Source organism: Sander lucioperca, chromosome 1, assembly GCF_008315115.2.
Source record: "Sander lucioperca isolate FBNREF2018 chromosome 1, SLUC_FBN_1.2, whole genome shotgun sequence".
In the NCBI taxonomy this organism is placed as follows: Eukaryota; Metazoa; Chordata; class Actinopteri; order Perciformes; family Percidae; genus Sander; species Sander lucioperca.
Window position 1 is genome coordinate 19942686 of NC_050173.1, and position 22110 is coordinate 19964795.

A 22110-nucleotide genomic window follows, 5' to 3' on the forward strand; every position below is an offset into this window, starting at 1 on the left:
CACGATCCGTTCTGCACATGCGCAAAATGTTCGCGCATGCGCGGTTGTACGAGGATTTACGACACTGCACGATCTGTTCCACGCTTCCGGTCGACAGCCAAGCTAACGTTAGTTTAGCTAACAGCTAATTCGGCTAACTGCTAGCTGAGACAGCATGTAATAACTTTAAAAGACCCTCAAAATAAAACTTGAAAATAAACGTTGACATATATAACAAACACCTAACATATATAACAGCTGTTACGTCAGTTCTACTTTACTTGTGCTCATTTAAAATACAATCACTCAGTACTTGTATTTATTGTTATTACTGTGAAGTCTTAATTTAGCTGTAGCCTGCTTTTCCCATTACGTTTGAGTTAACGTTATTTTAGACTGAATCTAGCTGTCAGCTAGCGGTTAGCCAAATTAGCTGTTAGCTAAACTAACGTTAGCTTCCCGGTGGAGGCTAGCCATAGGCTAGCGTGGAACAGATCGTGCAGGTCGTAAAACAGTATTATCTTGCGCATGTGCAGAACGGATCGTGCAGGCAGAACGGATCGTGTACCGACAGAGTGCACTTGCTCAGAGAGGCTATCGTTGCGTTAGCTAGTTGCTGGTATTCTTGCTGTGGGATTAACTGTACTAATAAAACTGTTGAAACACCGCGGCCACGCTGCTGTGAAAGCTCCCCGAACGTCATTTATCAGTCTGGTTATTACCCCTCTCAGTGGCAGCTCCTCCACTCATATCTTTATAACGGAGCTAACCGCTAACCGGAGCTAACCGCTAATCAGAGCTAATCGTTGCCAACCGAGCCTTGAGTTCTGTGTGCCTGTATCCATTAACTGCATGTATAGACTCAAGCCCGAATAAAACCCTTCATTTTATTAAAATGGCTGTAAAAGTTTTAAACTACAACTCAGAGTTGTTTGAGTGACAGAAATCAGCTCAAGGTACAGTGTAGCGTTAGCATGCTAGTTGATGCTTTCTCTACGGAGTGCAGACTGATTGCTCTCTCGAGTCATGTGACCAAATCGCAGCCTTTGCGATTACGAAATCGCGTTTTAACATATCGCGATATTATCGAAAATGCAATTAATCGTTCAGCCCTAGTCATCACTAGGGGTGTGCTTCTCTCCCTTATAAGACGATAGATTAGGGATCGACAGATACTGGTTTTTCAAGGCCGTTACGATACAGATTATTAGTAATTTATGAAACCGATAACCGATATTTGGAACCAATATGCATTTACAGTGAAAATAAAAATCTTTACCTCAAAATTAAGATTTTGGAATGTTACAAAATCCAACACAAAACTTTGTTTAGATGCTTTAAGCAATTATTTAATAAATTAGTAACTTTCAACATAATACACAGTAAAAGATAGTCAGATAGTGTTAAGGGCGGGACATTAAGTCAGACTCAGTGGTGAGTGAAACCGAAGCAGAGGGACAGACACAGAGCTGTAGCGGAGCCGAAGTAGCGCACTTTTTAATTAATTACCTTTATCGGTTATCAGGCAAATAAAACGCAGATATCGATAATCTGCAAACTGCCAAAAAACAGGGCCGATAATCGGTCTCTCCCTAATCTAGATGCATCATGGGCTACGATACGGTTAAGGGACGATACATTTCAATATGAAACGATTCAGTGCGATTTGGATTGATGTTGAAACGATTCAGTGCGATACAATGAGATACAATTTAATCTGATAGATACAGTTAATATTTGTTTACTTTACACACATTCATTTCCCATTATAAATTAAAATAAGCCAATTCTACAAAAGAAGCATTGCCTACCTTCAAAAAAATATATATTTTGTAACAGGGACCAGGGTAGCAAAGCTAGGACATGCTAATAGTATACACTGTAACTTCAGTTTAATTAGCTAGCCACTTATAACCAAATAACATCCACATCAGCTCCATGTTAAATGAAACTGCCTCCTTGCTGCTGTAATCTTAGAGACAGTAACTCAAACACGGGTCCACGTTACACAGACATTGTGAGGACTCCAATAATAATCATACATTATTATGTGGGTATACATGTGAGCACAATATAACTGTTGTGAGCGTTAGCATGCGTCTAGCTGACTTTTATGCTAATGTAACTGAACATCTTAGAACATATAAACGTCAATATAAACTTAACACACCCAAATACATATCTATATTTATACCAGTCTACTCACATGTTTCTAAAACACACAGGGATGGATGACTCACAGACGCAGCTGGTACGAATTACAATATCCAATATATATTTTGCTCTGCAAACCCAAACAAAGGCACTGATTGGCTGATCCCTGCCATCACACACATCGTGAGGCTTTTGCCTCAGTCCCCCTCCCCCCGTCTCTTTCAACAGCATTGCGCACACCACAGCAGCTTCGTTGAATTGACAGCAAAGCTTCAGTCAACCGATTGGTAACGCTAGAACCGGGCCTTCGGCCGAATCTTGGTCCATTTGGACCAACGCAGGGGTCCATGTATCGATGTAACCGTATCTGTGATAATACAACCAGATACTGATTTGTATCGGTGAATCTTTACACCCCTAGTCATCACACAAAGAAAGAAAAGTGATTATCTAGTCTTGCATGGTGAACACACTCAAACTAGAAGATTAGAAAATAGCAGTGCGTCACAGACAGCAGGATATTAAGATTATCTGTCCTGCAGGAGTGACACATAACCATCCTATTACTCATACAGTACATACATCTCTCTCTCTCTCTCTCTCTCTCTCTCTCTCTCTCTCTCTCTCACACACTCAAACTTCTCTCTGCAAGTCCTCATCCTGTCATCTTGTCCTTAATCTGTATGTTAAAAACACCTTAAAGCTTCAGCAGTTCTGGCAACATTTCCACTCGCCTTTCCCCTTCAGCTGTCCTTTAACCCTGTAGGCTACATCATCCTGAAAGTCTTCGAACTGCTCCCATCACCAGGTGTTCTGTGCCGAAGATCGGTATTGATTGATGACCTGAACCAGATCTCTTGGCCTGAATCATAAATTTGCCCTAATAACCTGTCATAGGGCTTCTTTAATTGGGTGAAAAACCTCCTTAGTTCATCCTTGTGTCTGTTAGGGTTGCTTTTTTTGTTTCATTTTGCAACAAACCACATTTTACACAGTTATCCGAGAAGGAAAAGTGACGTTAATCGACGTTAATAGGTTTAACAAACACTGAGTGGTGTCTTAGCATTCATGTGAAGTTATGGGATCACTGATCTTTCCACCAGTCTGTTGAAAGACGTTCTTGATTGGGTTGGATAATATTGAATTGTGAAAGGGATACATGAGTTGAGGTGTGACGCGCACAGCTAGCACATGGTTGAATATCTGCAGAATTCATCTGTTGACATTTTTAAGATCTAGAAAGAAAGTATAAAGAAAACCCTAATGGTTGCAAAGCTCCACTACCAGGCTTGCATCAGATGTTGTGTTGTCCAAAGCATGTAAATGTTCTATGTTTTTTTTTCACTTTAGGTTTTGCCACTGCATTTACAGGGTTTCCTGTCAGTGTTGATCTCACTGATCACCACCTTATGTTTATCAGTGGTAATGATTGATAATCTTTGTCTAGGGCTTGCCTCAGTGAGATGCTCTTTTTTTCCCTCAGTATCCCAAGGCTTAAATTCCTAACTTCCAGCATTTCTAATGTGACATGTGATTTTACCAACATGTTTTAGACTGCTTTGTGTTGCTAGATACATCACTGATCTCCCCTTCTTTCTGTTTTTTTCCCCTGCCCAGATAAATGAGTTAAGCCATGTTCAGATTCCCATCATGCTCATGCCAGATGACTTCAAGGCCTATTCTAAGATCAAAGTGGACAACCACCTCTTCAACAAGTAAGGTCTTCTTAAATATATTATATCATTTTTGTATTTCACAAAACATTCTGTGAAATCTTTTTTTTTATATACACACAGGGAGAACATGCCCAGCCATTTCAAGTTCAAGGAGTACTGCCCTCTGGTGTTTCGAAACCTCAGAGAGAGGTTTGGCATTGACGATCAGGACTTCTTGGTATGAAAAGCCTAGCAACATTACTACCACTTATGGGTCAAATATTTTGTTGTTATCTTTGTAGTACTAGATTAGTGTGAATTGCCATGTGAGAGAGTGCCAACTCTTAAACAGTGATGATAACACATTATCCTTAAATGTATCTGAACCTTATGTATCCAATAAATGTAACCCTCTGGTGCTACAAGCTCATTAAAACACTATTTCAAAACTAATTTGATCACAGTCTTAACTAGAGAATTGTTGTGCTTTTTCTTTTCCTCTTTGTTATAACCTTGATTTACTTTATTTTCCACTCCCTAGTAAATCGCCTCTACCAGTGCAGGCAATGAGTTGCAGTATTTAGAGGTGGTTGTGTCCCAGCTCAGTGCAGCTGTCCTTCTCTCATGTTTACATTAGGGTTCGGCTGGCTGCAGTGAGTGGGCAGTTGGGGGTGTTAAGACACTGGCCAGTGCAAAGGAATGTCGTGACATTCTCAACATTAAACTATTTCCTTCATGAGGCATTAGGCACATTGTGGTCAAAAAGGTTTATCAGTTTTGCCTTGCTCTAAAAGCCTGTTGGTATTATTTTTAATTACATAGGTAATATTCCTCATTACTAACAGCCAATGGATACCACAAGCTGCAGGCTCTTTTGATGACATGCACAGTAACCATTAGTTTTAATGAGCAGTGCTACCAGTATTAAATTAAGTTTTGGGAGGGTAAATGAAGTGCAAACAGATTAACTTTTTTCCCTACATTATGATAAATACCTGTTGGAGAAAATGACTAACTAAAACAAAAACATTAGGATTTTACTTTAAAAGCTTTTAATCTATGCCAGCCTCAGGCAAAGCACCTCTTTTAACATTTTCAGCCTGTGACAAAAACACTTCAATGTTACACCAGGACCTGGACTGTAAGTAGGCTTCTAATGCCTTGTTTCCACCAAGCAGTCCGGTTAAGTTTGTTTCACTCTAGAACAGTTATTTTTGCGTTTCCGTTGTCAAAAGTTGTGGATGGTACCAATAGAACCACTCCATTCTATTCTGTTTTTTTTTTATACCCCTCTGTTGAAGTACCTAGCACACTAATCCGATACTAAAAGGTGGAGCTAGGCGTTCCTCTGCATCGTCGGTAAAGAGGAAATAAAGCGGGAGCTGGATGGAGCAGTGAAGACTAAAAAGGTTTTTCAGCTTGTTTCTCAGTGCAAGGGTCTCCATGGCTCTTACCATCCGTTAACAACCCCGACTACATTTAAGAGTACAGTCTGCGGTGGAAACGCAAATTAGATCTAGTGTTTAGGTACATGTTCGTACAGATTACGGTTCTAAAGGTCCTCCTCTTTAGGTTGCACCTCATAGGTTAGTCCTCACTTTGCAATACATGCGATACAGCCTATGACTTGAAGAGGGGTGAGTGAGCTGAGGGCAGAGGACATGAGGAATTCTTGGAGAATGAGGCATTGAGCCAGGGGTGTTGGATCAGGTTACTGTTGAGCTCCAAAGTCTGGTCAGCAGCTGTGTGTGTGTGTGTGTGTGTGTGTGTGTAGGGGTGGGGGTTTGGACAGGGAGCAGGCGTAGTGGTCAGAACCCCACATGTTTAGACTGGAGAGTGGAAGATGGTCCGACAACAACAGGGTCGAGGCAGGACTATTTCAACCAACTGAGAAAATTGTTGCACGAGCAGTGATTTAAACATAAACTCAGCATTTAACTCATAGTTAAATAAGCATTTTTCAACAAAATGTTTTCGGTATTTAGTGAGACAGACTGATCGTGCAACAAGTGTGACAGCTAATCATATCTCAGTGTGTACATCCTGATAAACATTATTCAGTACCTTCTATGTTTGCTGTGTGTGTTTTCAGAACTCTCTGACACGCAGTGCTCCCTTGAACAGTGAGGCCCAGGGACGGAGCGGGGCCCGCTTCCATACCTCTTATGACAAACGCTATGTCATTAAGACCATCAGCAGCGAGGATGTTGCGGAGATGCATAACATTCTGAAGAAATATCATCAGGTGATCTTATAATATATTTTTTTTTTGTTATATTTATAAATGCAAGCCTTGATTGTTCCATAAGATAGGCTTTTTAAAATCGTGTGTCTTTGGTAGACTCTAAACTCCAAAAATGTTACCCCACTAAAACCCTCTTCTGATAGAAACACATCTCTTAGGGGGACCACACAGGACTTCCGAGACACTGTCTTTCTTTCTGATTTGTTTGAAGGAACTAGTAAAAAAATTGGGACTACATTATAAACACACATGCAGAATTTTAATATTTGTCTATACCCCTTTTTGTCAACCTAAATTACAAACTGACACACAGGGCTACAGCATGCACAAGTCAAGGACCTAGTGCGTCAACATCAGTAATGCAATTTTACAACTTTTGCTACCTATTGATTTTGGATTGGTCAATACATTTCAAAAGGTGTCAGGGTACAGATTTATATGATATCCCAGGACAGTTGTTTCTGTATGTTAGAGCCCTCTATTTATCTCTGTCTTTTTTTAATCACAGAATGACACTAAGTCTTAAAGGGATCATGTTGTGCTTTATAACATTTCTTTGTTAATTTCTTACCGTCTCCCCTCTAATGCAGGCAGTAAGCATACATTGTGACCGTAAAAGGGCAATAAATTCATATTCCTCACTTTCTTTTGGTAGTTCATCGTGGAGTGCCATGGCAACACACTGCTGCCTCAGTTTCTGGGGATTTACCGGCTCACCGTGGATGGAGATGAGACCTACATGATTGTTACACGCAATGTCTTCTCTCACCGCCTTTCCGTCTACAAAAAATATGATCTCAAGGTAGGAGGGGAAAACGGATCAAGAAAAGGACCTGTTTTCAATGATCCTCTGAGCTTTTGGTGCAAGAACAAAAAATAATGTTTATTTCATAGTTTTTGAGTTTTTTTCAAATATTTTGTAAAAACTCATGTACAAGTCAAGCCTCTAAACAATAATTTGTAAATACTGTATACCCAAAGTTGTCCAAACAAGGTTTGGTTAACATACAGTAAGAGGGATCATTTATTGGGTAATAAGCGTTCAGGATAGAGTGAAGCTGTTTTAATCCATTTGAAGCCATTGCACCTTGCATGCCTTATAGGGTGAGCTTCTGTGTTCAGACATGCACAAGGGTTATGAGTATCTGCAGGAATGAGTATAAGTAGGGCGGTGAGGGAAAGACTACAGCAACACTTTCCTGTGTTTCTACTAACAACAGGTTTATGGAGAGTCATTTCCTTTCTTTTGTTTCTAGGGTTCCACTGTGGCAAGAGAGGCCAGCGACAAGGAGAAGGTACAGTCACCTGCCGTGAGCCGGGATCCACTGTTACATACCCACACAACTTTACTGTACGCTTTAAAGAGACAATAATATTAATTCTGAGTGTTACAATTTAAAAGCAAAGTAAACAAAGGCATCAAACTAGCACAACGGTTAGAACAATGTCAAAACATAAAAAGAAACAAGAAAGTCCACACTGCCAGCATGTTTTTAAAGCGTTGATGGAATATCCTCATCTGGCTTTCAAAATTGATGCACTACACCTGTATCCACACCAACACAACCTTATTGCATGTCAATATGCAAACCACTTTTTGTATCCTCCCGAGTCTTTTTTTAGGGTGGCGAGAGACACTTCCACTTCACAATCTCCCACTTTCTATATTTTGTGAAGGAAATAAAACAAGTGAATCCGTCAACATAAACAATTTCCATTTTCTTCTTGTATTACTTTTCATGTAGCTCACTCGAGAAGTATTTTTGTCCATTAAACAGGCCGCTGTCCTTTCAGCACATCAGGAGGTGCATTGCTGAAACAACAGCTGGTTCTGATGACAGTGGAGGTTGGAGTCAGTGTGGATTGAACAGATGGGCACTTCCATAGCACTTGCGCATCGCTGGCATCTCATTCTGGTGTAATTTTAGTACAAAGAATAAGGGCAGTTAAATAGTTGTTTTTTTACAAATACGTACCATCTTTCAAGTAGTTAAAACACTGATGCCGTGTACTGAAAATGAGTCAGTTATTCTGATTGAACTCCATGTCCATTAAAAGTCCATTAAAAGCCATGTGGACAATTAGAAAATGAGAGAGAGCACAAACTGTGTTTCCAGTGGTTTGAATATCCGACACAGCTTCAAACAATTCCAGACCTACTGTCATCACCCAAATGGTCACACTAACAAAACGTTGGTGTCTGCTTTTATTTCCCTTTGGGTGGGGATGACAGTAGCAAATATCCATCTCCTTCAGTTAGCACCTACTTCATCACCCCATTCCCTTTCTAACCCCTGCACGCTATTTGTGTCTCTTTAATTTGCTTCATCCCCTCTAACCTCGCTTCTGCTGTTCAATCAGTTCCCCTGCCTGCTGTCTGTGTGAGAAAGATTGAGGTTTGCGTGTGTGTGTGTCTGGGTATGTGTTGGGTTTAGAGTTTTATTCGATTAGATGTCTCATGATTTTGAGTAGTCCTGTGTGTGTGTGTGTGTGTGTGTGTGTGTGGTCAACACTCGTCCTTGGACCCTTTTCTCTCGGCTGCAACGAGAAGTATCAATCCTGATGATGAGAAAACGGAAATGGTTTATGCTCTTGGCTACATGGACAGTCACCTGTCAAAAATTAATTCTCACTGAAATTGTGAAGTGCCTGATGGTTTACTGTGCTTCCTGTTAAAATTGGATTAGCTAACAATAAGAATGGATATTTTAGCAAATATAAATAAACAATATTTTTTTATATAGATATGGCCTTTTAAGTGGCTGACAGCGTCCTTAAACACTATGACTTTGGACCACTGTTCATTTGACCTGTCAGTTCAGCAGTTTTGGATGGGGACGATTGTCCAGTGTTTTGTTTTTCATTGGATGTGTCCACACATTGCTCTGCAAAGGTTTGTCTGACCATGAAAAGGGTTTTTATATGAGAGCATTACAGTTTTGACCCAGAAGGGTATAAAACTTTCCACCGTGTTTTACAGGGGCTTAATCGTGGGGCACCATGCAATGAGGCATGGAAGACCAGGGAATCCCTGAACTAAATATAGCCTTCTGTAAATGGAAGAAGAAACAAAACATCATTGGGGTTACAACACGGGAATGGAAAAAAAAAAGGTGCTGAGGTTTTAACACACACATGAGGCTCCTGTGTGACCTCTTTTTGTCTGCGGCTCAACTGTGTGTAAAATACCATTTACTAGCAATAGAGAAGCAACAGGGTGCATTTTTGCCAAGCTATCTAATAAATATGTTATTTTCCAACACTGACTCTTAACTCAAACATAAGTTGTTGCTGTTAGTCTCTGGGGAATTATGTGATTGTTTTACCTTTCAGTGAAATGCAGCTATGTAATGTAAGCATTGTACAGTAATTGCCACCATAAGTAAAGCCTTTCACTGTTTTTCAATTCAATTTTATTTATAGTATCAAATCATAACAAGAGTTATCTCGAGACACTTTACAGATAGAGTAGGTCTAGACCACACTCTCGCATGCAGAATGCAAAATACAGTACATGATCACACACAAACTTTTTAATGTGCACACACGTCACATCCAACTTAGAACAGGTCTCAGAGAGACAACTAAGACTCAGACATCAAAGACAAGGATCTGACGAGAGACATGCTGCTTTCTCCACATGAAACACCTTTGTACATACACACAGTTACAGACATGCTAAAATGAACCTGCAGTTAACTACTGCAAGGGCTCAAGTGGCTATGTGTAAGTCCAGTATTTGAACACTACACCAACACTAGTGTGAACACACACACACTGTAGTTGACCAGTAAAATGAAGAAGTGCCAAATGAAAGGAAAATCATTGAGTTTTGTTCAGAAGGTACAGTGTGTGTATGTGTGTGGAGGTGTGGGTGTGGGTGGGTGTGTGTGTGTGTGTGTGTGGGTGTAAAGAAAAAAAAAAAAGGTTTCACACACACACAAACAACAAGCACGGAAGGGTTCTCTCCTGACTGCATGACTGTCTCCCTTTCATGCATGCATCTGCATGGTATATAATGTTTTTCTGCATCTTTTTGAAGTTACATTATTGCTAACACATTCCGTTGTGTATGAACACCAGCTTCATTGTTTTGCACATTGTGGACATGTTCTGTTCTACCCATATATGACGTGTTTTTATTTTCATAAAATACATTTTGCGGTTCTTAGTAGCTGTTGTCTCAGGGTTTGGCTATCAAACAGCAGCAGTTGGCTTTCTGACACATTTTATGTACAGCATTTCACCAAGCAGATGATCAGTGGGTTTAATTTGTTTTACTCTCAAATATTGATAATTAGAGCCCGAACTAGGTGGATTTGGTCTCCCTTAAGCCCATCAAATCATACCAGTTACTTTCTTTTACTTTACTTTCTTTGTGGTTAACCACAAAAAACCTGTCCAAGACCCATTTTGGAGACTGACCCACAATTTATCACTGGTGTAGGTCATTCGTGCGATCGCAGTATTTGTTATGTGACCTGGAAAATATAGAGGTTTTGTTTGTATGTGATGGTCCTTGGTTTGTGGAATTCCACCTGTCTCCACTCGGTCTCTGCTCAGTAGCTTTCTGCTACAGTTGTTTTTGTTTACTCTCTCCTCACGCCATGCACCTGCTGGTATCTCCATTGTATGACTGAGTGTGAACTGCCTTGAAATTTAATTAGTAGACCCTTATCCAGTAATTGTAATCCCTTAGAAATAGTGCCACACCTGAATAGATGTTTGGCAGAATATAGGTTTATAGAATGCAAATTAGTTTACGGTTGTTTCCTTGCTCTTCGTAATTTCAGCTCCTAGCCTCCTTATAGTAGCGCTGTAGGCTGCTTCCTTTTTCTACCAGGCATTTATGCCAGGAAACAGTCATAATACCAGTGTAGGCAGACCAGAGTCATGCATACATATACATATACATATAAATCCTATTGATTAATGACACTAAGAGCATGGAAATAGTATAACTGCAAAAATGATTACACTTATTTACATCGTCATTGGCTGAACCTGTTGGACACAGTTGATACATTGTAAAGACAACTAAGAATTATAATTAATTTTATACGGATCTTCCGCGTTTATGCCCTTCCCAACCCTCTACCAATTTGAAAAACAATTGTGTTCTGTTACATTTTAAACACTTTGCCTTTACTTCCAACTTCCTTCCTCTCTCCTTTCTTCTCTCCTCTCCTCCACCCCTACCGTCCCTCCCTCGCTCCCCCTTTTCTAGCAGCCGCCCCAACCAGAGGATGTGCCCCCGCGGCCCAAATCTGGTAACGTTCAGCAAAGGCTGCAAACACTGCGGATTGCCACGCGCTTTTACTGCGCCATGAAACACGTAAGAGATGTAAGAGAACCAGGGCTCATATACCAGGCATGATCTATTAAACCAATCTTATTGTTATTTTTTTGTACGACCGGGCATTTTCGTTTCCTCGTCTTGTCCAAGCTGATACACTGTTATTTCAAAGCCATATTTTGCACACTCATCCATTTACAGTCACCTTTTGCGTAACTTGTCAGCAAGTTCAGTTTTAGTTTTGCCGGACAGTTTGTTTTTGTTCCCACCATTCACTCAACAGCACCAACATATATCGGAAACACTGTAGAGCAAAAAGTGGAGGAATAAAAGGTGGCATGAATGGGAAGGACATGCTGTGTGGTCAAAAAAAAATTCAGGAACCGGAGATGGAAAGAGAAAGAACATACTTGTTTAATTCCTGGACAGTTGATATATTTCAGAAAGAGAACTTCCTAAGCTTGATAAGCAGACCGCATTAACCGACCTGTGTACCCTAACCACAGCAGTGTATAAAACAGAGTGCACATTTCGATTTGTCTTCTAAATCGGTGAGGAATAGTTTTGGAAGATTTCAAAGCAAGTTAAGTTAAAAGCAAGCTGTAATTTAGCCTGTAATGGAGAGAACCCTTCCCAAGACAATAGTGTGCAGATTAGGTGTCCGGAGCCAGGGCACCTAATCTGCACCCTGCACCTAATCTTGCACCCCACTGCAGCCAAAACTGTTTGTTTTGTTGAATAAACTGTGTTAAGCAGTAGATTAGCTGGTGCATTGGGACATTAGTTTAAAGCTAGTCTAAAAGATGAGTCAGGTTTGTTGTGTTGTTTTATTTTATTTTTTAAAAGGCTGTATAGTATGTGCTGGTCATCGGACCAAAAGCAGTGTGACTCGTCTTTTTTTCTTCTTTTTTTTTTTTTTTTTTTTTTACAGCCCCCTGAGATGATAAGCGTTTTATAAGTCAGCATTGTTGGTATCCTTGAGTGAGAATGGCAGTTACCTGTGTCTCATTTCCCAAATTTATTTCTAGTTTGTTATTTCCCCACAAAAAAAACAGTCCAGCATGCGACAGCCATAATGGTTTCAGATATGTTGCTTTTAGTATAGAGGCAGAAATAGTTTGGTCATTAAAGGGAACATTTCACGAAACTATTTAGGTGCAAACTGTTTGTAGGATGTTTTTTTATATTGTTTATGCCCAGCTTACATACTCCAAAACAGTTTTGTTTTCAAGAGCATGTTGTTCTCATTCACATCCCAAACAGTTGATTGTGCCTAAATGATATACACAGCTTATACTGTGTTTGCTAATAACAATGCTAAATAAACACATAAATTGCTTGATCAGTGTTGCCTTGCATGTGGTTGATATGAACCTGCTGAATTGCTATAAGCTGATCAAAGTATTGAATGACATTGCCACATAAATAAAGTTTACAGTACAAACAAAAAGTTAATGATAAACGGTTCAGTCAAATTCTGTCTAGATCAGAGCTCATCATTTACAAACTGCTTATCACTGATATGTAACCTGCTGGTGGATGTTAAACTACACCTGACAACATATCAGTGGGAATTAAACTGGATACAAAAGTGTACAGTAGAAACCCTCCAGTATTAGCATACCACAAATCCTTCAGAAAGGCATAGCATTGTTCTTCTGAGACAGCAAGACATCAACGTTGCCAAAGGCCAAGATCCATTTTCCAACCAGCTGACTGGAGATGGAAAAGAAATAGAGATACTTTTTCTAAGGTTGGGAGAAATTCACCTTTCACACAGCTTTACAAGCCTCATCAGCAACACACCCTTTCTTCCTGCCTCTAATATATCTTTCTGTTTTTTTTCTATTTACTTCCTCGATGTAGTGCAGCACTCAAAGAGTCGGACACATTTCAATGCAGTCGTTGTAATAGAGAATATCAGTAACAGGTCCACTGATAGAATCGCATGCATGACTGGGAAAAAGCATAAGACTTAACGAACCAGTTAGAAAGACTGAGAATGCACAACATGGAAATAAAAAAGACTGTTAACAGTGTAAAAAAGATGGATGAATGTAAGAGTTGTGGTGTCGGTTTAGGAGACAGGCCTGCGGAAAGCTTTCAGGTTATGACCACTCTTTGCAGTCAGCCTTATGTTGCGTCCTCATTTACTTTTTATGTTGCATCTATATTTAGTCTAGCAAGTTGGACATCCCATATTTCTTGCAAATTGGAGGTCTATGTCTGTATATATATGTGCTCAAATGTCTTGTGAGAGTATTCCTGTCTTGGTCTCTGTTAAGGTGTAATCTATGTGTATGTATGTGTGTCAGTGTGTGCTGTCCAAGCTCATTCTAGTACTGTTGTGTTGCCGCTCTTCTCCTGCTGCCATAGAAACACTCTAGTAGCTAAACTGCTGCTGCTGCCCTGTTACCTCATGTCCTGCTCTCTTTCTCCTCAGTGACTCAGAACTAGGCCTCTGTCACTCCTCGCATAACACCTCTCCCCCCTTCAGGCTGCTGGCAGTTGTGCCACAGCCTGGTTAAAATGTGAATTAATCCCAGTAGATAGACACTTAAATAGGAATCTCCTTCATTCTGCTTATAGGCGGAATAGTGGGCATCCATCCCAAAGATACAGTGCGCTGGCTTTACAGAGTTATAAAAAGAGTTGAAATTAGATGCAAACCACAGTCTGGTTTCCGAGAAGCATCTTACATGAACATTGTCTCAAGGAGGGATATACTTATCAAACTGATAAGAATGGGATGCTTTTTCGGAGACCAGCCCAGTGCCAACAAGGGCGTTTCATGGCTTTGAGTTGGACGTCCTTTTTTTTCATGACACAAAGTGTATAGATCTACCAGATGCATTTCAAAAGCTGTCCAAACTGCTGTGCAATGTGCCACACAAATGCTGAGTCTTACTGAGTTTCATGGCACTGAGAAGTGAATACATTTCACTGTAAACAATATGGAAAATAAACAAATGAGTGCATCAGATGAATCTGTACCCTGCTGCGAGCATGCTGCATGTACGGTTTTACACAGTCAGCCTTGGTTTGGACGGACTGCCTGTACTATGTCAGCCAACTCATTTGACTAGTAATATGTGTTGTATTTGGCTGAATCAGACAGGCGGATCGAACAAACCACAGGCTCAAAGTCTCATTCATGCCAACAGGGTATTTCAACATGCAGGGTTGTCTTGTTGGGCAGATACAGTTAAACACACTGTCGACATGACTGATATCCAAGATAAGAATTAATCTTTGTCATCACACATTTTGAAATACCCCTTAATTCTTATAGTTGCTATTTCTTAGTCTTGTGTAATGATGTATACAGTATATTAAATTGTTAATATTCTTTAAGTACTCTGGGGGAAAAGGATGAAGAACACTGATGCTGGTGTTACTGCTTTTAGTAAATCTTTCCTTTCTAGTCAATTTTTGAGCAAATATATATATTTAAGGATTCAAATGTGTGTGATTGGATGAACTGATGTTAATGGACACTTACTCCTCTTCTAAAAAGAAGGTTGTTAAGAAAAATTAACAACCGATTTAAGCACCAGAATTCCGTCACATTTTTGCCCAGGTCTGCTGGCCTGCAGTACCATGCCTCTCATGGTTTTGACAGTCTAGTGTTGTGGTTTTGACTGTTGTTTATGTGGCCGCTAATCTCCGATACTAATGGGCAGGCCAAGGAGCTGCCAACCTACAAGGACAATGACTTCATCAATGATGGGCAGAAGATCTACATTGACGGGGAGAACAAGAAAATGTTCCTGGAGAAGCTTAGGAAAGATGTGGAGGTATGTGTTAATGAAAATGACATAAAAAGCCCACCTGTCCCTCAGTGCCACCCCTTTCTGTCTGTATTAATACATTTTCTCTTTTTTGCTATGCTATCTTCCTCCTCACTTGCTTTTATTTCGCTACTGTCCCACCGTCTACCATCGTCCTCAGTTCCTGGCCCAGCTGAAGCTCATGGACTACAGTCTGCTGGTGGGGATCCACGATGTGGAGCGAGCCGAGCAGGAAGAGGTGGAGAGCGAGGACAATGAGGCAGAGGAGGAGGGCGAGAGTGACGGAGGGGGCATTGGAACGCCTCCCGACAGCCCCAGCAACACCCTGGACAGCACTAAGCCTCTGTCACCTGGAGAGTTTGATCCCGCTATTGACGTCTACGCCATCAAAAGCAACGATAGTGAGTAGCCAGATGCATGTGTTTAATATTGTATTCTAAGCCTGACAAACAGCTTAGAATACAATGTTAAATACAACCCTTGCAGTGTGAGGGTTGTATTTAACAGCTAAATAATATATACAGTACTAAGAGCTCCCCCTACTGGTTATTTTAGTTCTCATTCTAGCTGTCAAACCTGCTGCTCTCAGAAGGTTTTTGTTTGTCTTGATTTTGCCTGATGACACTGTGCAAATGTCGATTCTCATCCAGGGTGCATTTATTTTAAACTGCAGGTGCTCCCAGGAAGGAAGTTTACTTCATGGCTATCATAGACATCCTGCAGCATTACGATGCCAAGAAGAAAGCGGCTCACGCCGCCAAGACTGTCAAGCATGGGGTATGTAGCTGTGTAAAAGAGCAATTTGAATGGTTCTGTTCAAACACTGATTATAAGTATAACACTGACTTGAGTTACAAGACAAATATACTGCATGTGGTGAGTGACAGTCATCTCTGTATCCCTCTACAGGCCGGAGCAGAGATCTCCACGGTCAACCCAGAGCAGTACTCGAAGAGGTTTCACGATTTCATCACCACTATTCTGTCATAGCCTCCAGGAGCGACAGGGGGCACAGAGGCACATGGGAAAGGGAGGGCAAGTGGGGAGTAGTGCGGGGAAGAGAAGTGATGGAGAGAAAAACCATCGAGAGGCTGAATTAATAAGGTGCTCAGATGGCTTTGTATCACTCTCCTTCATGCTTTCTCCTCATCCCTGCCTGCTTGTTTCTTTTCTCTTTCAGTGGAGTGCCACGCTCTGCAGCTATAAAAAAAAAAAAAACATCATTCGTTTACATTTAACCTCTCCTCTGTTGACTTTTGTTCATGTGTTACTTTGGGTGATAAGGGTGTTGAAAGCAAGCGTCCAAGTCATTTTTTTTATATAATTTGTTTTTGTCTGTATCGTTTATATGGGAACATCCAGCACCCTGCATTTTTTTTAATTTTGATGTTTGTATTTGTCTTCCCCTTATGATGTTTAGGGGGAGGTAAGCGCGAGGGTATGATGTGTATAGTGTGAGGTCAAGGGGAGTGCACAGGTCAGATTACGGCACAAGGTGAGGTCCCTCTTGCAAAGAGAAGGCTTAAGCGGGATATAACGAGGAAGTTCACGTGGAGCCTCGCCTAATGCAATTGCTTTATTTCAGGAAGTGGGAAGCAGTCTTCCAATAGGCCCACTGCCAGACCCCCCCTTCAGCCAAACAAATCTTCCCATTTGGGTTCCTCCTGCAACACTCACCCTTCAGACGCCACCCCAACCCCACCCGTTCCTTTGTGTACAATTAATGAATTGAGCTTCTGGGTTATCCTCTTGCCACGCACTCACAACAAACACGTCTCATTAGCTGAGATGAGTTCACTTGTTGCAGAAAGTTATGATGCTTGTTTCCAGCCTAGTTGCACCTCAGTGGTTGTCAGTGCTTTATCCCTTTCGCTTTGTTGTGATGCACAGTGATTTAAGAATGATTAAGGGAAGGATGCGTACCTTTAAATGAGAAGAAGAGGGATTTGAGCACACAGTAAGTGTCGTTTACTTGCATTCCCTCTGAATACGTTTGGGCATTGTTATGTAGGCCTGGTTTCTGTTCGTGTGGCAGGGAATGACCCAGAAGTCTTGTGTGGCTGTAGTGATTAAGAGTTATATCTTCATATAGGGTGTCAGATTGAAACATCAACTGCCCTTAACTTTCTGTTGCCATCAGCACCTTATGAGTAAATCAAAAATGTTGCACTTTTATTTGTTATTAGAGGTTAGGAGCTCTTGTTCTGTTACATGCGCTGCAACAAAGAGGAAAAGGAACTCTGCTCTCTTAGAATTAAATCTTTAGGGGCCTGATCTCAAATCCCGTCTCCTCCACAATGTTCTCACCCGTCGACTTCTTACCGTAGGGATTGGTTGGGAAGACTTTATTGCAATATTAGACGAGAAAGTGGACGAGTTCTGTTTCCAGGACTTTTGTAAACTAACCTTTCCAATCTTTTTTAGAAGTGGTCTGTGGTGTTGTGGTGGTGGGTTTTGAGACCAGGCAACAGTGTGACTGTGCTTGTGCGTTCAGGGCAGACAGAAGTCTGTTTACCTCCAGCATCGTACCAGCACACACTCAATGATGGCGAAATGATGTGTGTGTCAGTGTTCAAAAGTTATAAAGGGGGGGGGGGACAAAAGTAAGGGGAGGGGGGAGGTTGGGAAGAGTAGCTGCAGATGTAAAGACACGTGTTGTTAAGACATTAACACCAACAGCAACGGCCTCTTCTCTAACCTCGGCTGTGAGTCTGTTATTCATCGTTGTTTGTGTTGTTATTGTTGACATTTTTAAAGGTGGTTTATCTGTGTTTGAATTTGGCGGTTTTATGAATTGATGTGGTAATAATTCTTTTGTTCCTGTTTGAGTTTTTTTTTTTTTGTATATTTTGCACAAGAGGAAAGGAACCAAATGTTACAAATACGATCCCAATTAGCTGATATGGTCTTAACAAGGGAAATGCAATATACTTGTGTGTAAGTGAGAAAAGCTGTTGTGCGTGTGACGTTGTGTATCACTTCTGGATAACCAACTAAAACAAGTAAAGTCGTCCTCCTTGACTATTGTAACCCAGGCAAAAGGCTTCCATCACAATATGTTTGTTTAGATATCATAGAATATATTCACATTTATATTTTTACATTGGATTTTAGTCACGAAATATAGTTGTATTTAAAAAAAAAAAAAAAAAAAAAAAAAAAAAGGAGCCACCCTTGGGTATGAATGATGGTGCTGTGGTAAATGAAGAATAATACTGCTTGAATTTATACAATACTTACTCTAGATGTACTTAAAGAAAAAGTCATAAAAAAATTGCATGTCACAGGACTAAGTTTCCTTTTCCCTCTCTAGTCTGTGTTGTTGGCTGTTCAGGTTCTCTTTGTGTCCCTACACTTTAACAAGATTTGTGAGCTGTTCAGCGTTAAATAGTCCCTACCATGCTTTAAATAACTGTTTTTCATTGTATACACTGTGCAAGATGTGTGCCTTTATACTCCAAAGTTATTTAATTTTATATTTTGTAATCTTTTTTTAAAACAAAGGTAAAAGGTTATTTTAATAATAGGGTGTTTACTTTGACATGCATTATTCCCAATTTTGTTTTCAACCCCCCCCCCACCTGCTCAACCTTCTTCTGCTTTAACACCTCTGTATTCAGATTTGTTCATATTATTCAGTCAGTTAAACAAAACCATTCTAATGATTGTGTTTTAACCAACCTAAAATGTTAGCTGTCTTAAATTTGAATATGGTGGATCGGTTTGGATTCTGTAAATTCAAATCTATCGTTGTGATTATTCCGTGTGTACAGGCGTCCCCTTTCCTCCTCCTCAGAGTGAGGTGGTGTCTGCTGATATTAATCCCTTGTTCGTTCACGCTGGTCCTGCCTTTATAAAGAACGTGCGTGCGTGTGTGCAAGTGCATTGTGTAATGTGATTGTGTTTCGTCGTGCTCGTCCTCGCTAACTGCCCCCCATACACACACATCAGGAGACTGTCAGCATCTTCATCACGTTTACCTTCGAACCACAGATTTCAGAAATGTGTTTTTTTTTTTAAGTGTTTGTCCGAAATATCACTCGCCGTCGATGTACGACCCCCTACTCATTTCTGAACCAGGTTTATGTTCTCTTGGCGTTTTGTGTAAGCCGCTTGTTATCAGGGAGGTTCATCAGCTGATAGTTCATCCTGAGTCAGTGGTTAATTGATATTTCAGTGTTCTTTCACTATTATTGGGCTGTTTTGTTTCTATTGTCACGTAGCTCATACTGTACATAGGTTGTGTTATTAAGAAAACAGGGAATGAGGCAACACAATCATCTTCTAGTCTGCTTTGCTCTGTTTGGCCCTGGAGGCTTCCCTGTAGTCAGACATAAGCAAGTAGAAAACCGAGCAGTGCATGCTGGGAGAGTGAGTTTTTTTTCTGTTTTGTTTTGGGAATAACTATGGATCTCATGTAAAATAGACGATGATGATGCCAGACTTTCACAGATGCAAATTAAAGACGATAACACACGCTCTGCTGCTGTTTTTTGAAATGAATAAGTCCTTGCTTTTGTGACTTCTCTCATGAATGAGCTCCTTCAGCCATTAGGCCCACCCAACAGTCAACCTGCTGCCACGTTAACTTGCCAAAAGCATCTTTCAGCAGTCAGAACTACCCTACATGAGCTTGAAGAACATTGTGTAATAGTGTAATGTATCTGTTTGTTTGAACTGAATTTGTTTTTTTTACATGCACTGGGAGATGGAGCAAGGTGTGCATCGCTGATATGTGAATATGTCCAAAGTTATGAGAAACAACCCTGTGTTCATGTGGTTTATCAAGTGTTAAGGGAAAATTTGATTACAAATGCAAACAACCAGAGGCCAGGCAAGAACTGCAGAGATGGAAAACATTTCCTTTGGCCTTAAGATTTAAAATCAAGAATCTTTGTCGAAAAATAACTAATTTTGAAAGTTATTGAATCCTTTGAATTTGAATGCACACATCAGGCCACGAAACATGCCCTCTTGCAGTTGAGCTTTGGTCTCACAAAAGTCCTGAGTACTTTTAGACTACACCTAAAAGACAGAGTGTGTGAGTGTGTGTGTGTGTGTGTGTGTGTGTGTGTGTGTGTAGCAATGGTTGGTGAGAGTTCCCTTTCCGTGGCAGAGAGGCCAAAATGATGATGTATGTTTATTGTTCTTCACATTTGATGATGATGATGATGATGATGATGATGATGATAATAATAATAATACACTCCATTCCATAAGTGTTCACTCAAACCAATTAAAGCACTCGTTCTGCTTAACTCCAAGTCTGTCTTTGATGTTTATTATTTGTTGTCCACTATTCCATGTCCAATATATATTCCTTCATGTTTAAAAGTTTTACACTGATGCTCTGTATTTGAAGTGACATATTGCACACTGTTAATACTGCTGAGGAGGAGCGGGAGAAGTGAATGGCATCCCCATGACTCTTAAATCAATAGTTTTGCAGGGTTTAATCGTTCCAGTTTGATTTTGTTGTCATGTTTGCAAAGAAAACTAGAGGCATTATTTTTTGGGATTGTTAACCTCATGCTTCAGTCTCATCTCTAGTTCAATAGCCTGCCCTTTCCTCGGATATAATCCAATACATTTAAACCAACATTTTAAGTAACAATTAAATTAAATTTAGAGAACAATGGATGCACAAAAAAGCTGAAAGATAAACGATAACGAAAAACGTAAAGGTATTGAGGAACCGCTTCTTTATTCATTTTTTTTTTTTTTATGTTTTTGTTTGTTATTTTGGATCATCATAATGATAAACCAAAAACGCAAAGACTTGAATTTAGAAAAAAAAAAAAAACTAGACTGTTGCGACACGATTTAAATCGTCTCATGCATAATTGAGTGTAGTCTTTCAGAAGTTAACATAATGGGAGCAGTGCGAGGATTACCTGAACACAAATCTGATACAGGCTCAAATATTAGGGACAATATGTTTATGGAAAAACGTTCAACGTCAAAATATTGTCTCTGTTTTTTAATTTTATTTTGTCTGAATACCAAATAGTATGGTTAAAATGTACCTTCTGCACGCAAAATATCAAATGTCACAAATAATAAATGGCTATGATACCAGATGAAAGCACGAACAAATATTACATTTTGACATAATACGCACAGCATTTGTCCCTAGAAATATTTATTTAGAGCGTTGTATTTGCTTTTCTTTTTTACAAAAGGTATTGCAAAAACTGAGCAGAAGACGTGCCTTAATGCTTTTTTAGTTTTTTATTATTTAAATCCAAATTTAGTTAAACTACATGACGACCAACTTTTGAAGTTTTTTCTTTTCTTTTCAAAAACACCCTCGCTTGTAAGTTTATTTGTTTATTAGTAAGCCAACTTTCCCTTCTTGTCGCCATGTTAGCAACGCACCATCACACTCCAAAGTTATATTTTCATTATATGATTTGTGTAGCCATAACTGTAGGCCTATGTAATGATTGCTATCATTGCTTAATATTTAGATTTCGAAGACAGGTTTATACGTTTTCATTCAGCATCAATACATTAGAACAAAGAGTAAGTTCTTACTCTAATAGGAGCAAAAGGCAGTGTAGGCCTATTGTTTTGCAACCGGCTATGTTGCACAATTGGTTGCCAAGGCTGGACTATCCTACAGGGTAGGCCTATAATATACTAAGGAAAAATGCGGATGTCGTGCGTTTGATGCTGCCTGGGTTTGTTTACCTTAAATATGAAATATTTAATTTTTTTTAGTTCCCTATATGCCTGAATAACGCGGCAACTACGGGTTATAGGTTTATTTTTTTTAGGCTAGCCTATATACCATATAGTCTGTATTTATTAATTAATATTCTAAGGGAAATCAAAGCCGCCCTGATTTTCTAAAACTATTCAGTAGGAGGAAAACATATAGGCCTACATCGCAAGACTTGAACAATAGGCTACAACCGGCGATATATTTAAATCAGATTTTTGAAGGGGGGGGGGGGGGGGGTTGACAGCTGTAGCCGGAACATGTTC

General features: G+C 40.0%; 1 protein-coding gene across 3 annotated transcripts in view; it reads left to right on the forward strand.

The window, feature by feature from the left end:
• Positions 1 to 20381, forward strand: part of pip4k2aa (phosphatidylinositol-5-phosphate 4-kinase, type II, alpha a) — a 37469-nt gene extending 17088 nt beyond the window's left edge. The window contains exons 2-11 of one of the 3 annotated variants that reach the window (XM_031281979.2): positions 3751 to 3848; positions 3930 to 4026; positions 5881 to 6033; positions 6689 to 6835; positions 7290 to 7328; positions 11261 to 11377; positions 15013 to 15126; positions 15281 to 15521; positions 15794 to 15897; positions 16030 to 20381. In XM_031281979.2, the coding sequence (XP_031137839.1) occupies positions 3751 to 3848; positions 3930 to 4026; positions 5881 to 6033; positions 6689 to 6835; positions 7290 to 7328; positions 11261 to 11377; positions 15013 to 15126; positions 15281 to 15521; positions 15794 to 15897; positions 16030 to 16110 (1191 nt within the window). In that variant the 3' untranslated portion in view covers positions 16111 to 20381. The remainder of the gene's footprint in view (positions 1 to 3750; positions 3849 to 3929; positions 4027 to 5880; positions 6034 to 6688; positions 6836 to 7289; positions 7329 to 11260; positions 11378 to 15012; positions 15127 to 15280; positions 15522 to 15793; positions 15898 to 16029) is intronic. The other 2 variants (XM_031281980.2, XM_031281981.2) reach the window with 2 other exon arrangements.
• Positions 20382 to 22110: the final 1729 nt, after the last annotated feature.